Source organism: Ctenopharyngodon idella, chromosome 24, assembly GCF_019924925.1.
Source record: "Ctenopharyngodon idella isolate HZGC_01 chromosome 24, HZGC01, whole genome shotgun sequence".
NCBI lineage: Eukaryota > Metazoa > Chordata > Actinopteri > Cypriniformes > Xenocyprididae > Ctenopharyngodon > Ctenopharyngodon idella.
The window spans coordinates 12476178-12493480 of NC_067243.1; the positions used below are offsets into that span (position 1 = coordinate 12476178).

Consider the following 17303-nt stretch of genomic DNA (forward strand, 5'->3'; position numbering starts at 1 on the left):
AACAACAATCAGTCAGTAAAATGTAGTACAAAGGACTAACATAAACTTTCATTAGAAAAAGCAAAAACTTGTCTAAGGTAGGTCTGATACGAAGCCTCTAAGAGGACATGAGATGGGAGGAAAAATGCAAAAATGATCTCACAAAATTTCCACAAGAAACTGAGTTCTTTCACAAAAGTATTGCATTCCCCTGAGAAATTTTGTTTCTCTTGCAAAAGTATTGCATTCCCCCTGAGAAACTTTGTGTTTCTCTGGCAAAGGTATTGTGTTCCTCCGAGAAACTTTGCATTCGCTTGCAAAACATTTGCATTTGCTCAAACAACATTTTGTTCGCTCACAAAACATTTGTGTTTTCTCGCAAAAGTATTGCATTCATGAGAAACTTTGGGGTCGCTTGCAAAAAAAGTTGCGTTCTCTCACAAAACATTTGCGTTCTCTCACAAAATGAGTGCATTCCCTAGAGGAGCTTTGAAAGAAGAGAAGTTCCCCTGAGAAACTTAGCATTATCTCACAAAACTTAAATTTGCAAGCAGTCATTTTGTGAGAGAACGCAAATGCTTTGTAAGGGAATGCAAATGTTTTGTGAGCGAGCCCAAAGTTTATTGGGGGAATAAAATCATTTTGTGAGCAAACAAACTTTTGCGAGAGAACGTAAATGTTTTGCGAGCAAACAAAAATGTTTTGCGAGTGAACAGAAATGTTTTTGCGAGCTAACAAATGTTTTGTGAGACAATGCAAAGTTTCTCAGGGGAAATGTAATACTTTTGCAAGAAAACGCAAATGTTTCGTAAGCAAATGCAAATTTTTTGCAAGCGAACGAAAATGTTTTTGCGAGCTAACAAATGTTTTGCGAGCGAACACAAAGCTTCTTGGGGGAACAAAATCATTTTGTGAACAAACACTTTTGCGAGAGAACGTAAATGTTTTGCGAGAGAATGCAAATGTTTTTGTGAGCAAACGCAAATATTTTGCGAGACAATGCAAAGTTTCTCAGGAGGAATGTAATACTTTTGCAAGAAAACGCAAAGTTTTGCAAGCGAATGCAAATGTTTTGCGAGCGAACAAAAATGTTTCGCGAGTGAACAAAAATGTTTTTGTGAGCTAACAAATATTTTGCAAGCGAACACAAAGCTTCTTGGGGGAACAAAATCATTTTGTGAGCAAACACTTTTGCGAGAGAACGCAAATGTTTTCCTCCAATCACCTTGTCCCTTTAGGGGCTCCATAGATTAGTCAGTAACATTTAAGATGATGCTTAGTAAAAGGTCAACTGAAATGACTCATGATTACCACTTCTTCAGCTTCTGAGGTCCTTTTGGTCAAAGATGATGTGGGTGGCAAAATAGATGCCAATGGCGCCAAATATGGCAGAGGAGGCGATGTACGCGGTGACTGACTCTGTGAACTGGACGATCATGCCCATGAAGAGAGTAGGGAAGACCTGAGACAGAAGAAGGTGCTATCCAGAATGGCAAAGTCTAGTCCTACACCACGTTTCTCAAAATCCTCTGATTCCAGACCATTCTGATTGTGCAGAGGTGGGTAATACTCTGGTTTATCTCTATTGTGATGAGCATGCCCGTTGGAAACGCCACTCTTGTGGTTGAGATCTCCAGGGCCATTGTCTAGTGTCAGGCAAACAGAATCCCTTGTGATGGTAAATCCATTTGTGTGCGTTTTTTTGGTTTTGCTGTTTTGCATGTACACCTGCGATGAGAAGCAATTGAGACATCACATATATGACAAATATATCTAGCTTTTATTTAAGGGCTTTTTGTAATTTTATAGGAAACATACAAGGATGACAATAAATGATAAGGAAAATGTCTTAGTTTTACAGTGTATATTTATTTGTTTTAGTTTTCATATTGAAAACCTAAAATGTACACCGATCAGGCATAACATTATGACCACCTTCCTAATATTGTGTTGGTCCCCATTTGCTGCCAAAACAGCTCTGACCTGTCGAGGCATGGACTCCACTAGACCCCTGAAGGTGTGCTGTGGTATCTGGCACCAAGACGTTAGCAGCAGATCCTTTAACGCTGCATTCACACGGGGCGCTTTAACACTTCTCGTTTACTTTGAATGGGTGACATCATGCGTTGCCGAACTGAATTGTGGGTTCTGTTACGTCGCTTTACTCGCGTTGCTTGTGGCAGAAGTTGAAGATTTCTCAACTTTTCAAGTGCCAACGCAGGCGTCAGCCAATTAGATCACCTTATGCAAACACTCTAGAGCCAATTGCGTTCATGCAACACCGGAAATTAAAGTGATTGGCTGTTATCTAACGGTCATACACAAGCTTCAGACGCGCCCTCCGTCAAGCATTAACGCCGACGCCCCGTGTGTATGCAGCATAAGTCCTGTAAGTTGCGAGGTGGAGCCTCCATGGATCGGACTTGTTTGTTCAGCAGATCCCACAGATGCGCGATTGGATTGAGGGAATTTGGAGGCCAAGTCAACACCTCAAACTCGTTGTTGTGCTCCTCAAACCATTCCTGAACCATTTTTGCTTTGCGGCAGGGCACATTATCCTGCTGAAAGAGGCCACAGCCACCAGGGAATACTGTTTCCATGAAAGGGAGTACATGGTCTGCAACAATGCTCAGGTAGGTGGTACGTGTCAAAGTAACATCCACATGGATGGCAGGACACAAGGTTTCCCAGCAGAACATTGTCTAAAGCATCACACTGCCTTCGCCGGCTTGCCTTCTTCCCACAGTGCATCCTGGTGCCATGTGTTCCCCAGGTAAGCGATGTACACGCACCCGGCCATCCACGTGATGTAAAAGAAAACGTGATTCATCAGACCAGGCCACCTTCTTCCATTGCTCCGTGGTCCAGTTCTGATGCTCACATGCCCACTGTTGGCGCTGTCGGCGGTGGACAGGGGTCAGCATGGGCACCCTGACTGGTCTGTGGCTATGCAGCCCTATACACAACAAACTGCAATGCACTGTGTATTCTGACACCTTTCTATCAGAACCAGCATTAACTTCTTGAGCAATTTGAGCTACAGTAGCTCGTCTGTTGGATCGGACCACACGGCCACTCCAGCCTTCCATGACACTGTCGCTGGTTCTCCACTGTTCCTTCCTTGGACCACTTTTGATAGATACTGACCACTGCAGACCGGGAACACCCCACAAGAGCTGCATTTTTGGAGATGCTTTGACCCAGTCGTCTAGCCATCACAATTTGGCCCTTGTCAAACTCGCTCAAATCCTCACGCTTGCCCATTTTCCTGCTTCTAACACATCAACTTTGAGAACAAAATGTTCTCTTGCTGCCTAATAACAGGTGCCGTGATGAAGAGATAATCAGTGTTATTCACTTCACCTGTCAGTGCTCATAATGTTATGCCTGAACGCTGTATATAGGTTCACAGTGTTTTTGTAAGAAGTTTTAACAATATATTTGTACTATTTTTATAATAGACATGGATTTTCAAATATTAAATCTGGAAATGTTGCACGCTGGATTCAAACTGACCTTTCTAAAAGTATAAAAAATATATAATAAAACTACTTACGAAAACATTTCGATTCTATATACAGAATTTCCTATACAAGCAAAGAGAGAAAATACATTAAATGCCTACCTCTTTCTCTTTGTGGTAATGGCAGGTAAGAGTGTAAGGCAGTGTCTGCAGAGTTGCATAGGCAAAGCCAGTAAGGGCCGACATAGCTGTGACCAACAGCACGCTCTTGGACAAGCAGATGACCACTGCAGAGACGGTGAAACACACCATGCTGCTCAGATAGACCGTCCTGGACCCAAAGAGATGCACCAGTCTGCTCATGACCAGTGAGAAGAAGGTTGAGGTAGCGCACTGCAGGAACAGGCCCAGGCTGCCCATACGGATACCTGCAGAGGTGATGTTAGAGAATATCACTACTTGATTCTGATTTAGAATCAACGTATTGATTCAAAACCAGCACTTGATTCTAACTACACTGTAAAAAATTATTTTCATGATTTATCACAACATTTTTTCTTCTGTAAAATCAACTTCAATAATTAATGTGGTTCAGATAACATAATATTTTGAGTTTTTGTTGATTAAACCAATCGCCTTTATTGTATTAACTTAAATTTTTAATTTCAATGAACTCAAAATTTTAAGGCAACCAAGTAACTTACTTTTTTAAGTTAAACCAACAATTCTTTTTTACCAATTACAAGTAACTTTGCAGCTCCATATCCCAGAGTATTAGTAGACTGTTGGGTTAGGGTTACTAGAATAAGTTGTTATATAATCATAAATTATAAAATTATATTATTATGTATCATTACTCCTTACATATATTGTTAACTGACCTTTATTATACTTTAAATTCAGTGAGTGCACCATTCTTTTCAACAACTGCATGTCCAGGTAAACAACATTCCCCAGCCCTTGCGGATTTGACAGATGAGGTTTCAAACAGTTTGCTTTGACCATTTGAGCATAATGGAGAATGCTTCCTTTGAATAAATCCTACAAGTGATGTTGACTAAGGCATGTGTTTGCAGGCTTTGGCGTTGTACTTCAAACACACCAGGAACTTTCCTCACAGAAGGAATTTGTCATTTAAACACAATTGCTGAGGGCCGAGATGTTCAATGAACAAGTATCTCAAACATTTTTTGTTGCATGATGCACTTACACAGTTTGCGGTCGACTGCACTGACAGACTTCATTTGTTTGCTCACTGATCTTGGCCACATCTGTCAAAATGTTTTGCTAAAGGAGCTTTCTGCTGGTGTCAAAGCCCGGTGGGAGGCATCCAGATGGGTTTAGATTTTGTAAGCCCGTTGTTGACTAGCTAAGGACATGCATTTGTGTTTATGAACATTGCTGGAAGCTCAAGCACAAGGATGACGGAGGCCACATGTGGAGGTGAATACAAGTTCACAGTTTTGAGACAGACAATCTAGCTAGAAGGCGGAAATAAAAGACCACCAATACCAGGAAAACAAGTTCATTACAAAAAAAACTGCCTTTTGACCGTAGACAGACAGTGAAATGAGGTGAAGGTCTGTTAATGTTCATTATTATGCTTAGCTCAATGAAACAAATATACTGATATCCTTTCTTTTGATTTTGCTGCCTAATGAGAGCCTCCAGACAAAACTGAGAGTCTATGCAAACATTAGCCAACCAACAAAATGTCCCTTAACATTACATTAACAAAACATTAACAGAAACGCCTCTTGAGTAGGAATGTATGACGCATGAGTCGGAGAGCAATCTGAAATAAATAATATCATTAATCATTAATCTCTTTGGGGAATCAAACAATGAACTGCTTGAAATGCCACATTATGACAAAACAAACAAGCACACCAAACATGGGGCTTTTGTTCTTTCTTTTACTAACCAGAACCTACATGGCTAAACGACATTAGTGGCAAAGAAAAAAAAAAAGATGATTCAACTAATGAATTGCATACAATAAAGACAAGAAATGTGCCTTAAAGGCATAATTCACCCAAAAATGAAAATTGTGTCGTCATTTACTCACCCTCAATGTTGTTCCAAACATGTATGAGTTCCTTGATAAGTTGTTGACCAGACAGTTGACAGCAGCCATTTTTTCCTACTATAAAAGTCAATGGCTACTGTCAACTGTTTGATTACCAACATTTGTTAAAAGAAAGAAACTCTTGTTTGGAACAACTTTAGGATGAGTAAATGATGACAAAATTTTTTTGTGTGAACTATCGCTTTAAAAAAGTAAGGGTCAGTTTTGATTTTATGTTGACTAAGTCTTACCTTCATCATAGCGTAGCCTGAGGTCAGTACCCGGAGCAGCGCTGGGAACTCCTTCGTACAGCCCCTCACCGACAAAATCCGTGTAGAAGAGCATGAAGGACATGACACCCATCCAGCTGCAGAGCTGTGCCAAACACAGCTGTCGCATGACATGCGGCACGTGGCAGTAGCTGCGATAAATGGCCGGTGTCATGGACCAGCAAGTCCTCAGCAGGCACATGAGCGGACCGGACTTCAGAGCCCGCAGCTTACACTGAAACAGATAGCAGCATGAGCGCGGAAAACACAGACCGGACTCCGATGGCCCCGGTTCTAAGGTGGACGAGGGTTCCTCGGACACTTTCATGGTGACCAACACGCTGACCACGAAGATGAGGATGAGGAGGGAGAACAAGCACTCAGCCTGACCACCCAGATAGAAGGACAGGAGCCCACCGCTCCAGTCCAGGGCAGGTAGCAGGTAGCCCACGCAACCTCCAAGGCTAACCATGAAGGAGAACATGGCGAAAGCCTGTCCGCAGTCATCCCGTTCGCGGTAGAGGTCCGAGAGTAACGCCTCCAGTGGTGTAAAGCACACCTGCCCGCAGAAGTCTAAAAGGCCCACGCCTAGGATGAGCAGGCCCACCTGGAGAGCCTGGTTGCGGCGGGTGCTGCCCCAGCTCAGGTTGGCGGCCAACACGTCAGCATGTGGTATGATCAAAAGGGCTATTAGAACTCCCAGTGACAGCAGCCATATGAAGGGTCGACGTCGGCCGTAGCTACTGTTGCAGTGATCGCTGGCTGAGCCAATCAGGGGGATGAAGAGAAGTCCCAGAACAGGTCCAATACCTAAGAAAAATGTAATATGAATATTAAGGCAAGACACCCCAGGTGAATAGGGTAAATGTTAAATAACAGATTGATTACATTAAAGGGACAGTTCACCCAAAAACTAAAATTATCCCATGATTTACTCACCCTCAAGCCATCCTAGGTGTATATGATTTTATTCTTTCAGACAAACACAATCGGAGATATATTAAAAAATATCCTTAGTCCTCAAAGGTTTATAATGGTTGTGAATGGGGGGAGGGGGTGTTTTGAAGTCAAAAGTAATGCATCCATCCATAAAAAAAGTAATCCATACTACTCCAAGGGGTTAATAAAGGCCTTCTAAAGCGAAGCGATGCGTTTTTATAAGAAAAATATCCATATTTAAAACTTTCTAAATTCAAATAACTAGCTTCCGGCGGACGACTGTACGCAGAATGCACAAGTCGACTTGCGCCAAATGAGTAATCCTCTGAAGCGATGTATGATGCAGGATGTAGGAGTATCGTAAGCTTAGACGCCTCTCGCGGTTTAAACAAATAGGGCTGTGCAACAAATTTAAGCTCCTCTTCTCTTATACCGAAATCCTCAGTAATTTCTCGTTAAAAATGATCGTTTTAGACTTATAATCTGTGACCGGTGATTTGTTTTGCTCTATCCTCTGCGCCTTCACGTTCGTCATTACATTGTGCATCAGGTCAAAGGATACTCTTCCGATGCAAATCGATTCTTACAAAAACGCATTGCATCACTTCAGAAGACCTTTATTAACCCCTTGGAGTCGTATGAATTACTTTTTTTTAAATCGATGGATCCATTATTTTTGACTTCAAAACGCGGCCCCCCATTCACTGCCATTATAAACCTTGGAGGACTAAAGGTATTTTTAAATATGTCTCCGATTGTGTTCATCTGAAAGAAGATAGTCATATACACCTAGGATGGCTTGAGGGTGAGTAAATCATGGGATAATTTTCATTTTTGGGTGACCTATCCCTTTAAGAATTGCAAACATTGCAAACATTTTTTGTATTGCAAGTTTCTGAAATGTTTTAATATGCAACTGAGGCACTATCTAATTAAATATGCACTCATTTGCATACATTTCCAGCACAGAAATGTTCAAAACAAAATACATTTTCACCATGTTTTTAGGAATAAAAAGGTACAAAATTAGGCAAAAGATATATGAACAAACCCCTCTGTAAAACCTTAAGAATGTAGATAGGAATAAAACTGGAAAAGTTCGGTGTAAGTGCTACTGAATTGGAGATTTTTGGCTTAGTGCATGAGAAAACAACTCATTTTGAGAAAATGGCCTTTAAAGATATGTAGTGTAATTAAGATTTACAGACGCTGCGAAAACCCCCTTTTGGAACCTTTAGTCTTAAAAAAAAAACACACATTATGAAAAGTCAAATAGCCCGAAATCTCAAAATTGACTATTGCATGAAAAAATAATGTTTTTGCCTGTAGTTTATTGCCTTAAACTAATAGCTTTAAAAAGAGAAATGGTCACTTGAGACAACATTTATGTCAAAGAATCACAGCCATGGCCTCCATTCCTTCATCTCTGGCTTAGAGCCTGCTGTAAAGCTGCCTGTAGTTTAAGGTGACCAATCTCTGGCTCGGCTTCCTCGTCTCCACAGCTTTTCTAATTAAAGCAGATGACTCAGTCCACTGGTTGGGCACTGATTCCCATTTCGATTCATGTCTAGATCTTCAGGAGCTATTTTTATTCAAGTGCGTGGTGGAAAGATGACCTGAACATGCTCAAAATGCAATTAAAGTTCACTGGAGTCCATTTACACACTGCACACTGTAAAAAATATTAGCAAGTTTAATGGTAAAGCAATATAAAAATGCTCTAAAAACCTATTAATTAGTTTAAAGTATACTGTGACAAATTATATTACATTTAACAGGACAATGCATTATTCAATAAAATAATAATATTGTGTTATTGAGCTTAATTTTATGCAGTCATGGTGTGTAATTATTTGCAAATAAGTATACTTCCGCAAGAGTTAACATTTCCATTTAAACTGGAAAGTGGAATATCACATCTAAAACAATTTTAAGGCAACCACCTTTTAAGGCATTGAGCAGGTATTGACAAACCGTGTGTAATCGTGAGGAATACTGTAGAGAAACCATGGAAGTGGACAGCCGAGGGAACTGCCTACCCTAAAAAGATTTATTTAACAATGTCGGTCAACAGCGCCTGTAAGTCAACACATGCTGTTTTTCCCTTCCCCTTCTGCCCACTTCCTTTTAAAGGTGCCTTTGTGCTGTTTGTGACAGTTTGAGACAATTAATCATATGACTCTTTTATATAGTACACAGTGTAATTCATTATAGTCATTCTAATTGTTCATGTAGCTTCAAAGGAAAAGCATGGTTTTAACAACAACAAGGTCATGGTTCTAATTTCAAGAGAAAACTGTATACCTTTAATGCACTGTTAGTTCAAAAAGAGGTCTAAAACAACTCAACACTGTAAAAAATTATTTTATCATAACATTTTTCTTTTGTCAAATCAACTTAGATAATTATTGTAGTTCAGATAACATAATATTTTGAGTTTCTGTTGATTAAAGGGTTAGTTCACCCAAAAATGAAAATTCTGTCAATAATCACTCACCCTCATGTCGCTCCACACCTGTAAGACCTTCGTTCATCTTCGGAACACAAATTAAGATATTTTTGATAAAATCCGATGGCTCAGTGAGGCCTCCATTGACAGCAAGACAATTAACACTTTCAATGCCCAGAAAGCTACTAAAGACATATTTAAAACAGTTCATGTGACTACAGTGGTTCAACCTTAATGTTATGAAGAGACAAGAATACTTTTTTTGTGAGCCAAAAAAACAAAATAACGACTTTATTCAACAATATCTAGTGATGGGCGATTTCAAAACACTGCTTCATGAAGCTTCGAAGCTTTGCAAATCTTTTGTTTTGAATCAGTGGTTTGGAGCGTGTATCAAACTGCGAAAGTCACGTGATTTCAGTATACGAGGCTTCGTTAAGTCATAAGTGTTTAGAAATTTCAATGGTTCACCACTGGGGGGCGTGACTTTGGCAGTTTGATACACACTCCGAACCACTGATTCGAAACAAAAGATTCGTAAAACTTCGAAGCTTCATGAAGCAGTGTTTTGAAATCGCCCATCACTAGATGTTGTTGAATAAAGTCGTCATTTTGTTTTTTTGGCTCACAAAAAGTATTCTCGTCACTTCATAACATTAAGATTGAGCCACTGTAGTCACATGAACTGTTTTAAATATGTCTTTAGTAGCTTTCTGGGCATTTGAAAGTGTTAATTGTCTTGCTGTCAATGCAGGCCTCACTGAGCCATCGGATTTTATCAAAAATATCTTAATTTGTGTTCCGAAGATGAACGAAGGTCTTACGGGTGTAGAACGACATTAGGGTGAGTAATTAATGACAGAATTTTCATTTTTGGGTGAACTAACCCTTTAAATCAATCGCCTTCATTGTATTAACTTAAATTTTTAATTTCAATGAACTCAAAATTTGAAGGCAACCAGGTAAACTTACTTTAAGTAAAACCAACAATTCTTTTTTTTTTTTTTTTACAGTGCACATGACCATCAAACTGATCCATAAAGTTCAGACTAAGGAATTTATTTCTCAGATCAGCATAACAGGAAAATTAATAAAATGCCTCCAAAACCCACTCCATTAAGAAACAGTCCAGCAAAACCTCTAAAAATCACATTCAACTACACATGAAACCTCTCCAAATGAGCAACAATGGTCTTTTGGTGGTTTTGAAAGCACTTCTAATGCAACGACATTATAAGTTTATAAAGCTTGTGAATGGAAATGAACACAAAGGATCTTTCTCTGCTTTCCACTGCAGCTGTTGACAAAGAGAGTGGTGTGGAGTATGTTTTAACACACCAAATATCTTCTGTCCATCTGGTGTGAAGTGACCACATGCACATTCGTGAACTGCTTTTTTTCTGTTTTGGTTGCAAGGCTAATAGTCTTGGAGAGAGATTAATTTACAGCAAAAGCCATGTGGAAGCCATTTGTGGGCACAAAATAATGCATCTGTTCATATGGCATGCTGAAAAATCTCAAACACAGAAGCTAAATATTTAGAGTCGTAGGTCTGGTTATTCTAGGACGAAAAGAATAAAAACAATCACGTACCTCGCTGTATTTGAATACATTTTTCCTGGACACTGTCTCTAATAGACAAAAGGAAATGATTCTTTTGTCATATAAATTAAATTGTTCTGAGCTGTGGCCTAGTAGTACGTAAAAAACATATACAAATAATATATTATATATAATAAAAATATATATTTTTAATTAATATATTTTATACGGCACTGTTCAAAATGTTTGTAATGTTTTTGAAAATCTCTTATGCTTACCAAGGCTGCATTTATTTGATCAAAAATACAGTAAAAACTGTAATGTTGTGAAATAATTTTACAATTTAATATAACTGTTATCTATTTTAATATATTTTTAAATGTAATTTACTCCTTTGATGTCCAGGTAGCATATATATATATATATATATATATATATATATATATATATATATTTTATTAATATATTATATTTATTTATTTATTTTTTATTTTTTTTAAAAAAAATCAAGATGACTGAGAGCTTTATCAACCTGTTTTTAAAGGAATAATTTCAAATGAATGATCAAAAAGTGACATTTTTGAAAATGCATATCAGGACCCCTAACAAAATTAGCAGAACATAGGTGGTGAGAAATGGAAAATGTGCACATTTAAATAACATTCGACTGCATAAACCCACTCTATCTGTGAGAGAGACTTCCGGCTCTCAGGCAGCCCATGATGACTATATTATCTGCTGAAAGTCCAGAGGAAAGTCCTACAGAATTTTAACAGGATGTAATAAAACTATACAAGCTTCCATACAGCTGCTGACCCCTCGAGCTTCTGGGCCTCTTCCTGCAGCCCGGTGCCTTCCAATTAGCACCTGATTACCACCTGGATGGGGCAGCGAGTGATTTAGCCAGTAATTATGATAATGACCCCCATTATAGGATCAACTCCTTAGTGGGAAACAACCTTGCTGTTTACAGCGCAGCCCTTGGTTTAAACATTGGATTGACATTCCACAGTTAAGATGAAACCTTACCTAAAACCATCGTCATGTACTGTTCCTCCACACCAGCTTCCAGCAGCAGAGGCGGCACGTAGGTGATCCCAGCTGCCACGCAGATCTCCAGGCCACATGTTAGCGAGTTCAGCAGGACCAGACGCCACTGAGACCTCCATCCAGTCATATTTACACAGGAAGGGTTCACCTTACTCCCGTGTGTCGGTGTGAAAACTCTACTTACGCTTCCTGGAGAAGGCGAAAGGTGCAGGGTTGGGTGCCCAGGGACGAGGCGGGCGCGTGGGGTGAGGGAGAGCAGAGATGCGGACTCTCAGCGGGCTCAGATGAACTAGGGGATCCATTGTGTCTTCAGCATTCTTGATCTGAAAGGAAGAGTGGAAATCACCTTTGTTTATTTATATTTATTTATAATATATATTATATATATTATTATACAGATGGTTTCAAAGCAGCTTTACAGTAATAAACAATAAATGACGCAGAGTTCATCAAAAATGAGACAAATTCAAATTCTACTGTAAAGCAGCTCTAAAAAGACAATAGTGTCATTATTCAGCTCGTAATTTCAGTGTTGATTCAGTTCAGTAACTGTAAATATCATAAATTATGAAACAAGTTAAATTTCAGCTAAAAGAAGCTCTACAGAAGATTTTTCAGCTCAAGTCAGTTGAACGTTGATTCAATTCAGTTCAATAACACAAAAAATTCAGTGTCTATGATGCAAAATTTGTCAATTATGAAAATTTGATTCACCTCTACAGAAGACAATAGTGTCGATATTCAGAATCAGCTCAAGTCAGTACAATGTTGATTCAATTTAGTTCAATAACAGTGTCAATGTTGCAGAATTCATCAATTATGAAACTAATCTGATTCAGCTATAAGCAGCTCTACAGAAGACAAGTGCCGTTATTCAAAACCAGCTCAAATGAGTTATATGTTGATTCAATAATAGTGTCTATGTCGCAAAATTTGTCAATTATTAAACTAATTTGATTCAGCTATAATCAGCTCTACAGAAGACAATAGTGCCGTTATTCAAAACCAGCTCAAATGAGTTATATGTTGATTCAATAATAGTGTCGATGTCGCAAAATTTGTCAATCATTAAACTAATTTGATTCAGCTATAATCAGTTCTACAGAAGACAATAGTGCCGTTATTCAGAATCGGCTCAATTGAGTTATATAACAGTGTCGAGGTTGCAAAATTCGTCAATTATGAAACTAATTGGATTTAGCTATAAGCAGCTCTACAGAAGACAATAGTGTTATTATTCAGAATTGGCTCAAGTCAGTTCAATGTTGATTAAATTTAGTTCAATAACAGTGTCGATGTTGCAAAATTCGTCAATTATGAAACTAATTTGATTCAACTATACAGCTTGACAAAAGACAATAGTGTTATTCAGCACAAGTCAGTTCAGTGTTGATTCAGTTCAGTTCAATAACTGCGTAAAGTTAATTTATGAAACAAGTTCATTTTCAGCTAGCAACTCTACAGAAGACAATAGTGTCATTATTCAGAATGAGCTCAAGTCAGTTCAATGTTGATTCAATTCAGTTCAATAACAGTGTCTATGTTGCAAAATTCATCAATTATGAAACATTTGATTCAGCTATCAAGAAGCTCTACAGAAGACAATAGTGTCAACATTTAGCTTGATTTAGTTTACGTTTTGTTCATCCAATATTACTGAATTTTTAGTGTCTTTTAAACGAAACAAAAGGAGTGCATGATCCATCTGTGTGATGGACAGTATGAAACACATTCCTGCAGAGGTTTTTTTCCCCATTCCTCACCCGCAGGCCACACTAAGGTCACCCTGTCTGAGGCCCGTCTCCCCGTGCTCTCTGTCATTAGCTCGTTCACTCAGGGTTGATTCGACCGGGCCTCCTCAGTGCAGTTGCCACCTCTAATTAGCAGCCTTTGTTCATGAAAAGCAACGTTAATGAGTCAGATTTTTACTGCTTCCAGCGGAGAACCGAGCATTGAGAGCGTTACTCTGCGGCTGCTTTTCGTTCACCGGGGGAGAATGAGCAATTATGAATTTTTTATGACTAATATCAGAGTTTGTTTTCTTCAGCAGGTCATTCATGCTTATTCTGGAACATTCCAGTGAGACATACTGTGATGGTTGTTGACTTGAATATTCAAGTGTAGGAGTCTGAATTAAAGTTTAAAAGTAATTAAAATAAATTTGTTTATAATCTATCCAGCTAAATACTCAGCAAACTAATCCAAATACTCAGGAAACTAATCTAAACACTCTGCAAACTAATCTAAACACTCTGCAAACTAATCTAAACACTCAGGAATCTAATCTAAACACTCAGGAATCTAATCTAAACACTCAGCAAACTAATCTAAATACTCAGGAATCTAATCTAAACACTCAGGAATCTAATCTAAACACTCAGCAAACTAATCTAAATACTCAGCAAACTAATCTAAATACTCAGCAAACTAATCTAAATACTCAGGAATCTAATCTAAATACTGAGGAATCTAATCTAAACACTCAGCAAACTAATCTAAATACTCAGGAAACTAATCTAAATACTCAGGAAACTAATCTAAATACTCAGGAATCTAATCTAAACACTCAGCAAACTAATCTAAATACTCAGCAAACTAATCTAAATACTCAGGAAACTAATCTAAACACTCTGCAAACTAATCTAAACACTCAGCAAACTAATCTAAACACTCAGGAAACTAATCTAAACACTCAGCAAACTAATCTAAATACTCAGCAAACTAATCTATAGCTTGAGATTTGCTCATTTCCAAACATAGGAGTGGCAAAATGTATTTACATTCTAAATGGCAAATACTATAAGCAATTTATGTGAAAATACAAAATAAAAGACAATAAGTTATTAGAAAGTTACCGTACTTCTGTTCAGTCATAGTAAATCATAATTATGACATAAAAATGACATACTAAGTGATACATAAAAAGTCATAATTATGACTTTGTCATTACTTTGTCATAATTTCGACTTCTTGCAATTATGACGTGTCATGTCATAATTATGAATTTGTCAGTTTTGACTTATTTCATTTTTTTGTCAATTTCGACTTTTTATGTCAAATTTAATCTTTTATGTCATAATTATAACTTAGTATGCTATACTTTTGACTTTTAAGTCATAATTATATGACCTTTACATGATTTACCAAAACATGATTAGACAGAAATGGGCTTCCATACAAAACTGATGCACAATCAATAATAAAGATAGCACTATTTTAATTAAAAAATAATATATATTATAATTAAATAATATTTTAAATAAATTAGAACATTTTTTTTTATTTATATTGCTTTTTTTTTAGATTTTATTAATATTTTTAGGAATACATGTTTTACATTTTTTAAGGTAACTAAAATTCTAAAACGTTACCTTTTTGTTGTTGTTGTTGTTTTCTAAATAAGAGTTGTTGCAAAGTTGAACAAAAACCATGAAAGAGGTTGGCCATAATTATTAATTAATATGTTTATTAAAAGTATTTTCAAAAGATTAATTTTTCATCTTATAATCGGTCTTAGCACATGCACAACCTCTGAAAAGGCATAAACTGAATAGTACATTAAAAGCTGTTGATTATTTGTTTTATTAATCACCTGAAGTCAATAAATGATTATTAAAATAATAATAATTAGTAGTTGCAACCCTTTCTTTTATGCCAAGCTGTTCATTTATATCATCAAATCTGCTAGCTACAATATTTACTTCCATACCAACTACTTCTCCATACATGTACAAACAAAGCATCTCCCATATGAAATACAACACCAACGCACTCCCTCTCCGAATATCATTTCCTCCCACAACTCTCCCAGGCACGACATGTCAATCAGGTGAAGGACGTCTTCTCTCAAAAAATGACAAGAAACTTCCAACAACAAGGCACACTGAAGCTCTTCACACACTGACCTGGTAAAGAGAAGCTATTTGCTTTTCAAATGCAAATTAATGTCGCTAGATCTTAAATAGGAGGCAAAGCGCACTAGAAGAAAAAACGAAAATAATTATTTTAACAAGAACAGACCATATTCGATCACTTACTTCTCTCTAAGCACTCAGGTAACTTGATTTTCTTCCAAGTTGCTCGCGATAATGTTTAAAGTGCTGAAACTCCCTCTTGATTGCATCAAGCTCTTCCAGAGCTCAGATATTAAACCATGAGCGGTGGCGAGTTCTGCGTCTCTGGTTCTGAGAGCTGACTGTCACCCTGCCATCTGATTATGAGACATGTGTGAGAACACTCAGAGCAGCCGCCACCTTTCAGGAGGATGAAAAACAACCAGGTGCTAAATTCATATTTGGTGTTACATTCCTCCATCCATGTGAGCCATCTGCTCAACGTTGGCAGATAGAAAGCATATCATCTCCATTTGAAGAATCTATAAGAAACTTTGCTGAAATGATTCGAATTTACAAGTTCATTTTGCATTAAACAGCTTCATTAAACAGGTTTTTAAATAGGATTATAGTCAAGAGACCAAAACAAACCAAAAAATTTAACAAAGGCTTAATTAGCATTCTGCATTTCATTATTGTATTATGCCTCATAGTGGACTTATTTTAAGTATTCAAAAAAAAATAGAAAGTATGAAAGTATGTTTAATCTAAATATAGTGGAGTCTTAAAGTCTTGCACCACCGAAAGTGCTTCATTAATGCTCAAGATTGTGTGAATTTGTGAAATATCTAAAAACGATCTCATCATATGGTCCATTAATGGATGGTCAAAGAAAAACAACCACAATACTTCAGCACAAAGCATATGCCAAAATGGGGCTGCTCCACAGACACAACCATTTCACACCCATTCCTGAAAGGATCCCATCAGGGGTCTATCCAAGTCCATCTCTGTAGGACGTCCACCCTGCTGTCCCAATGACTAGAACCCCCCCCCCCCCCCCTGCTTTTCACCCGTCCCATGACAACTCCCCCTCCTCTCTCTAGAACTAGCCCTCAAGGTCATCCTTATTGATGACTTTTCTATAACTACTACAAAAGAGAGGCACATTAATGCCTGTTTCCTCTGAGTCTTAGTTAATTGACTTTTCTGATGTAGATGGGTTGAATTATCCCACCATCTCCTATAGTTCTGATATGGTCTGTTTTTAATTGGTTAAACTCCATCAACAGCATTTGTAGCATAATTAAGCATTAATTAAAGGATTAGTTCACTTTCAAATGAAAATTACTCCAAGCTTTAATCACCCTCAAACCATCCTAGGTGTATATGACTTTCTTTTTTCTGATGAACACAATCGGAGATATACTAATAAATATCCTGACGCATCCAAGCTTTATAATGGCAGTGGGCGATACCAATGAGTATGAGCCTCTATCCACATCCATCCATCATAAACGTACTCCACACAACTCCGGGGGGGTTAAAAAATATCCATATGTATCAAGTTATGAAGTAAAGTATCTAGCTTCTGCCAGACCACCTTCTGTATTCAACTTATGAAGAAAGTATAAACTCGTGTCGCATCAGTTAAGCTTTTTCCGTAAGTTGAATAGGGAAGGCGTAGGATGTAGCGTAAGCTTTTTGAAAT

At 37.8% G+C, this 17303-nt stretch overlaps 1 protein-coding gene across 1 annotated transcript; it reads right to left on the reverse strand.

Annotated features, from left to right (window-relative positions):
* Positions 1-2: 2 nt before the first annotated feature.
* On the reverse strand, positions 3-15818 carry LOC127507303 (solute carrier family 45 member 3). The gene is given in 6 exon segments (XM_051884292.1): positions 3-1452; positions 1455-1707; positions 3605-3870; positions 5762-6589; positions 11739-12082; positions 15797-15818. Coding segments are annotated over 5 exon segments (1650 nt in total). The 5' UTR covers positions 11887-12082; positions 15797-15818; the 3' UTR covers positions 3-1297.
* Between the last annotated feature and the right edge of the window lie 1485 nt (positions 15819-17303).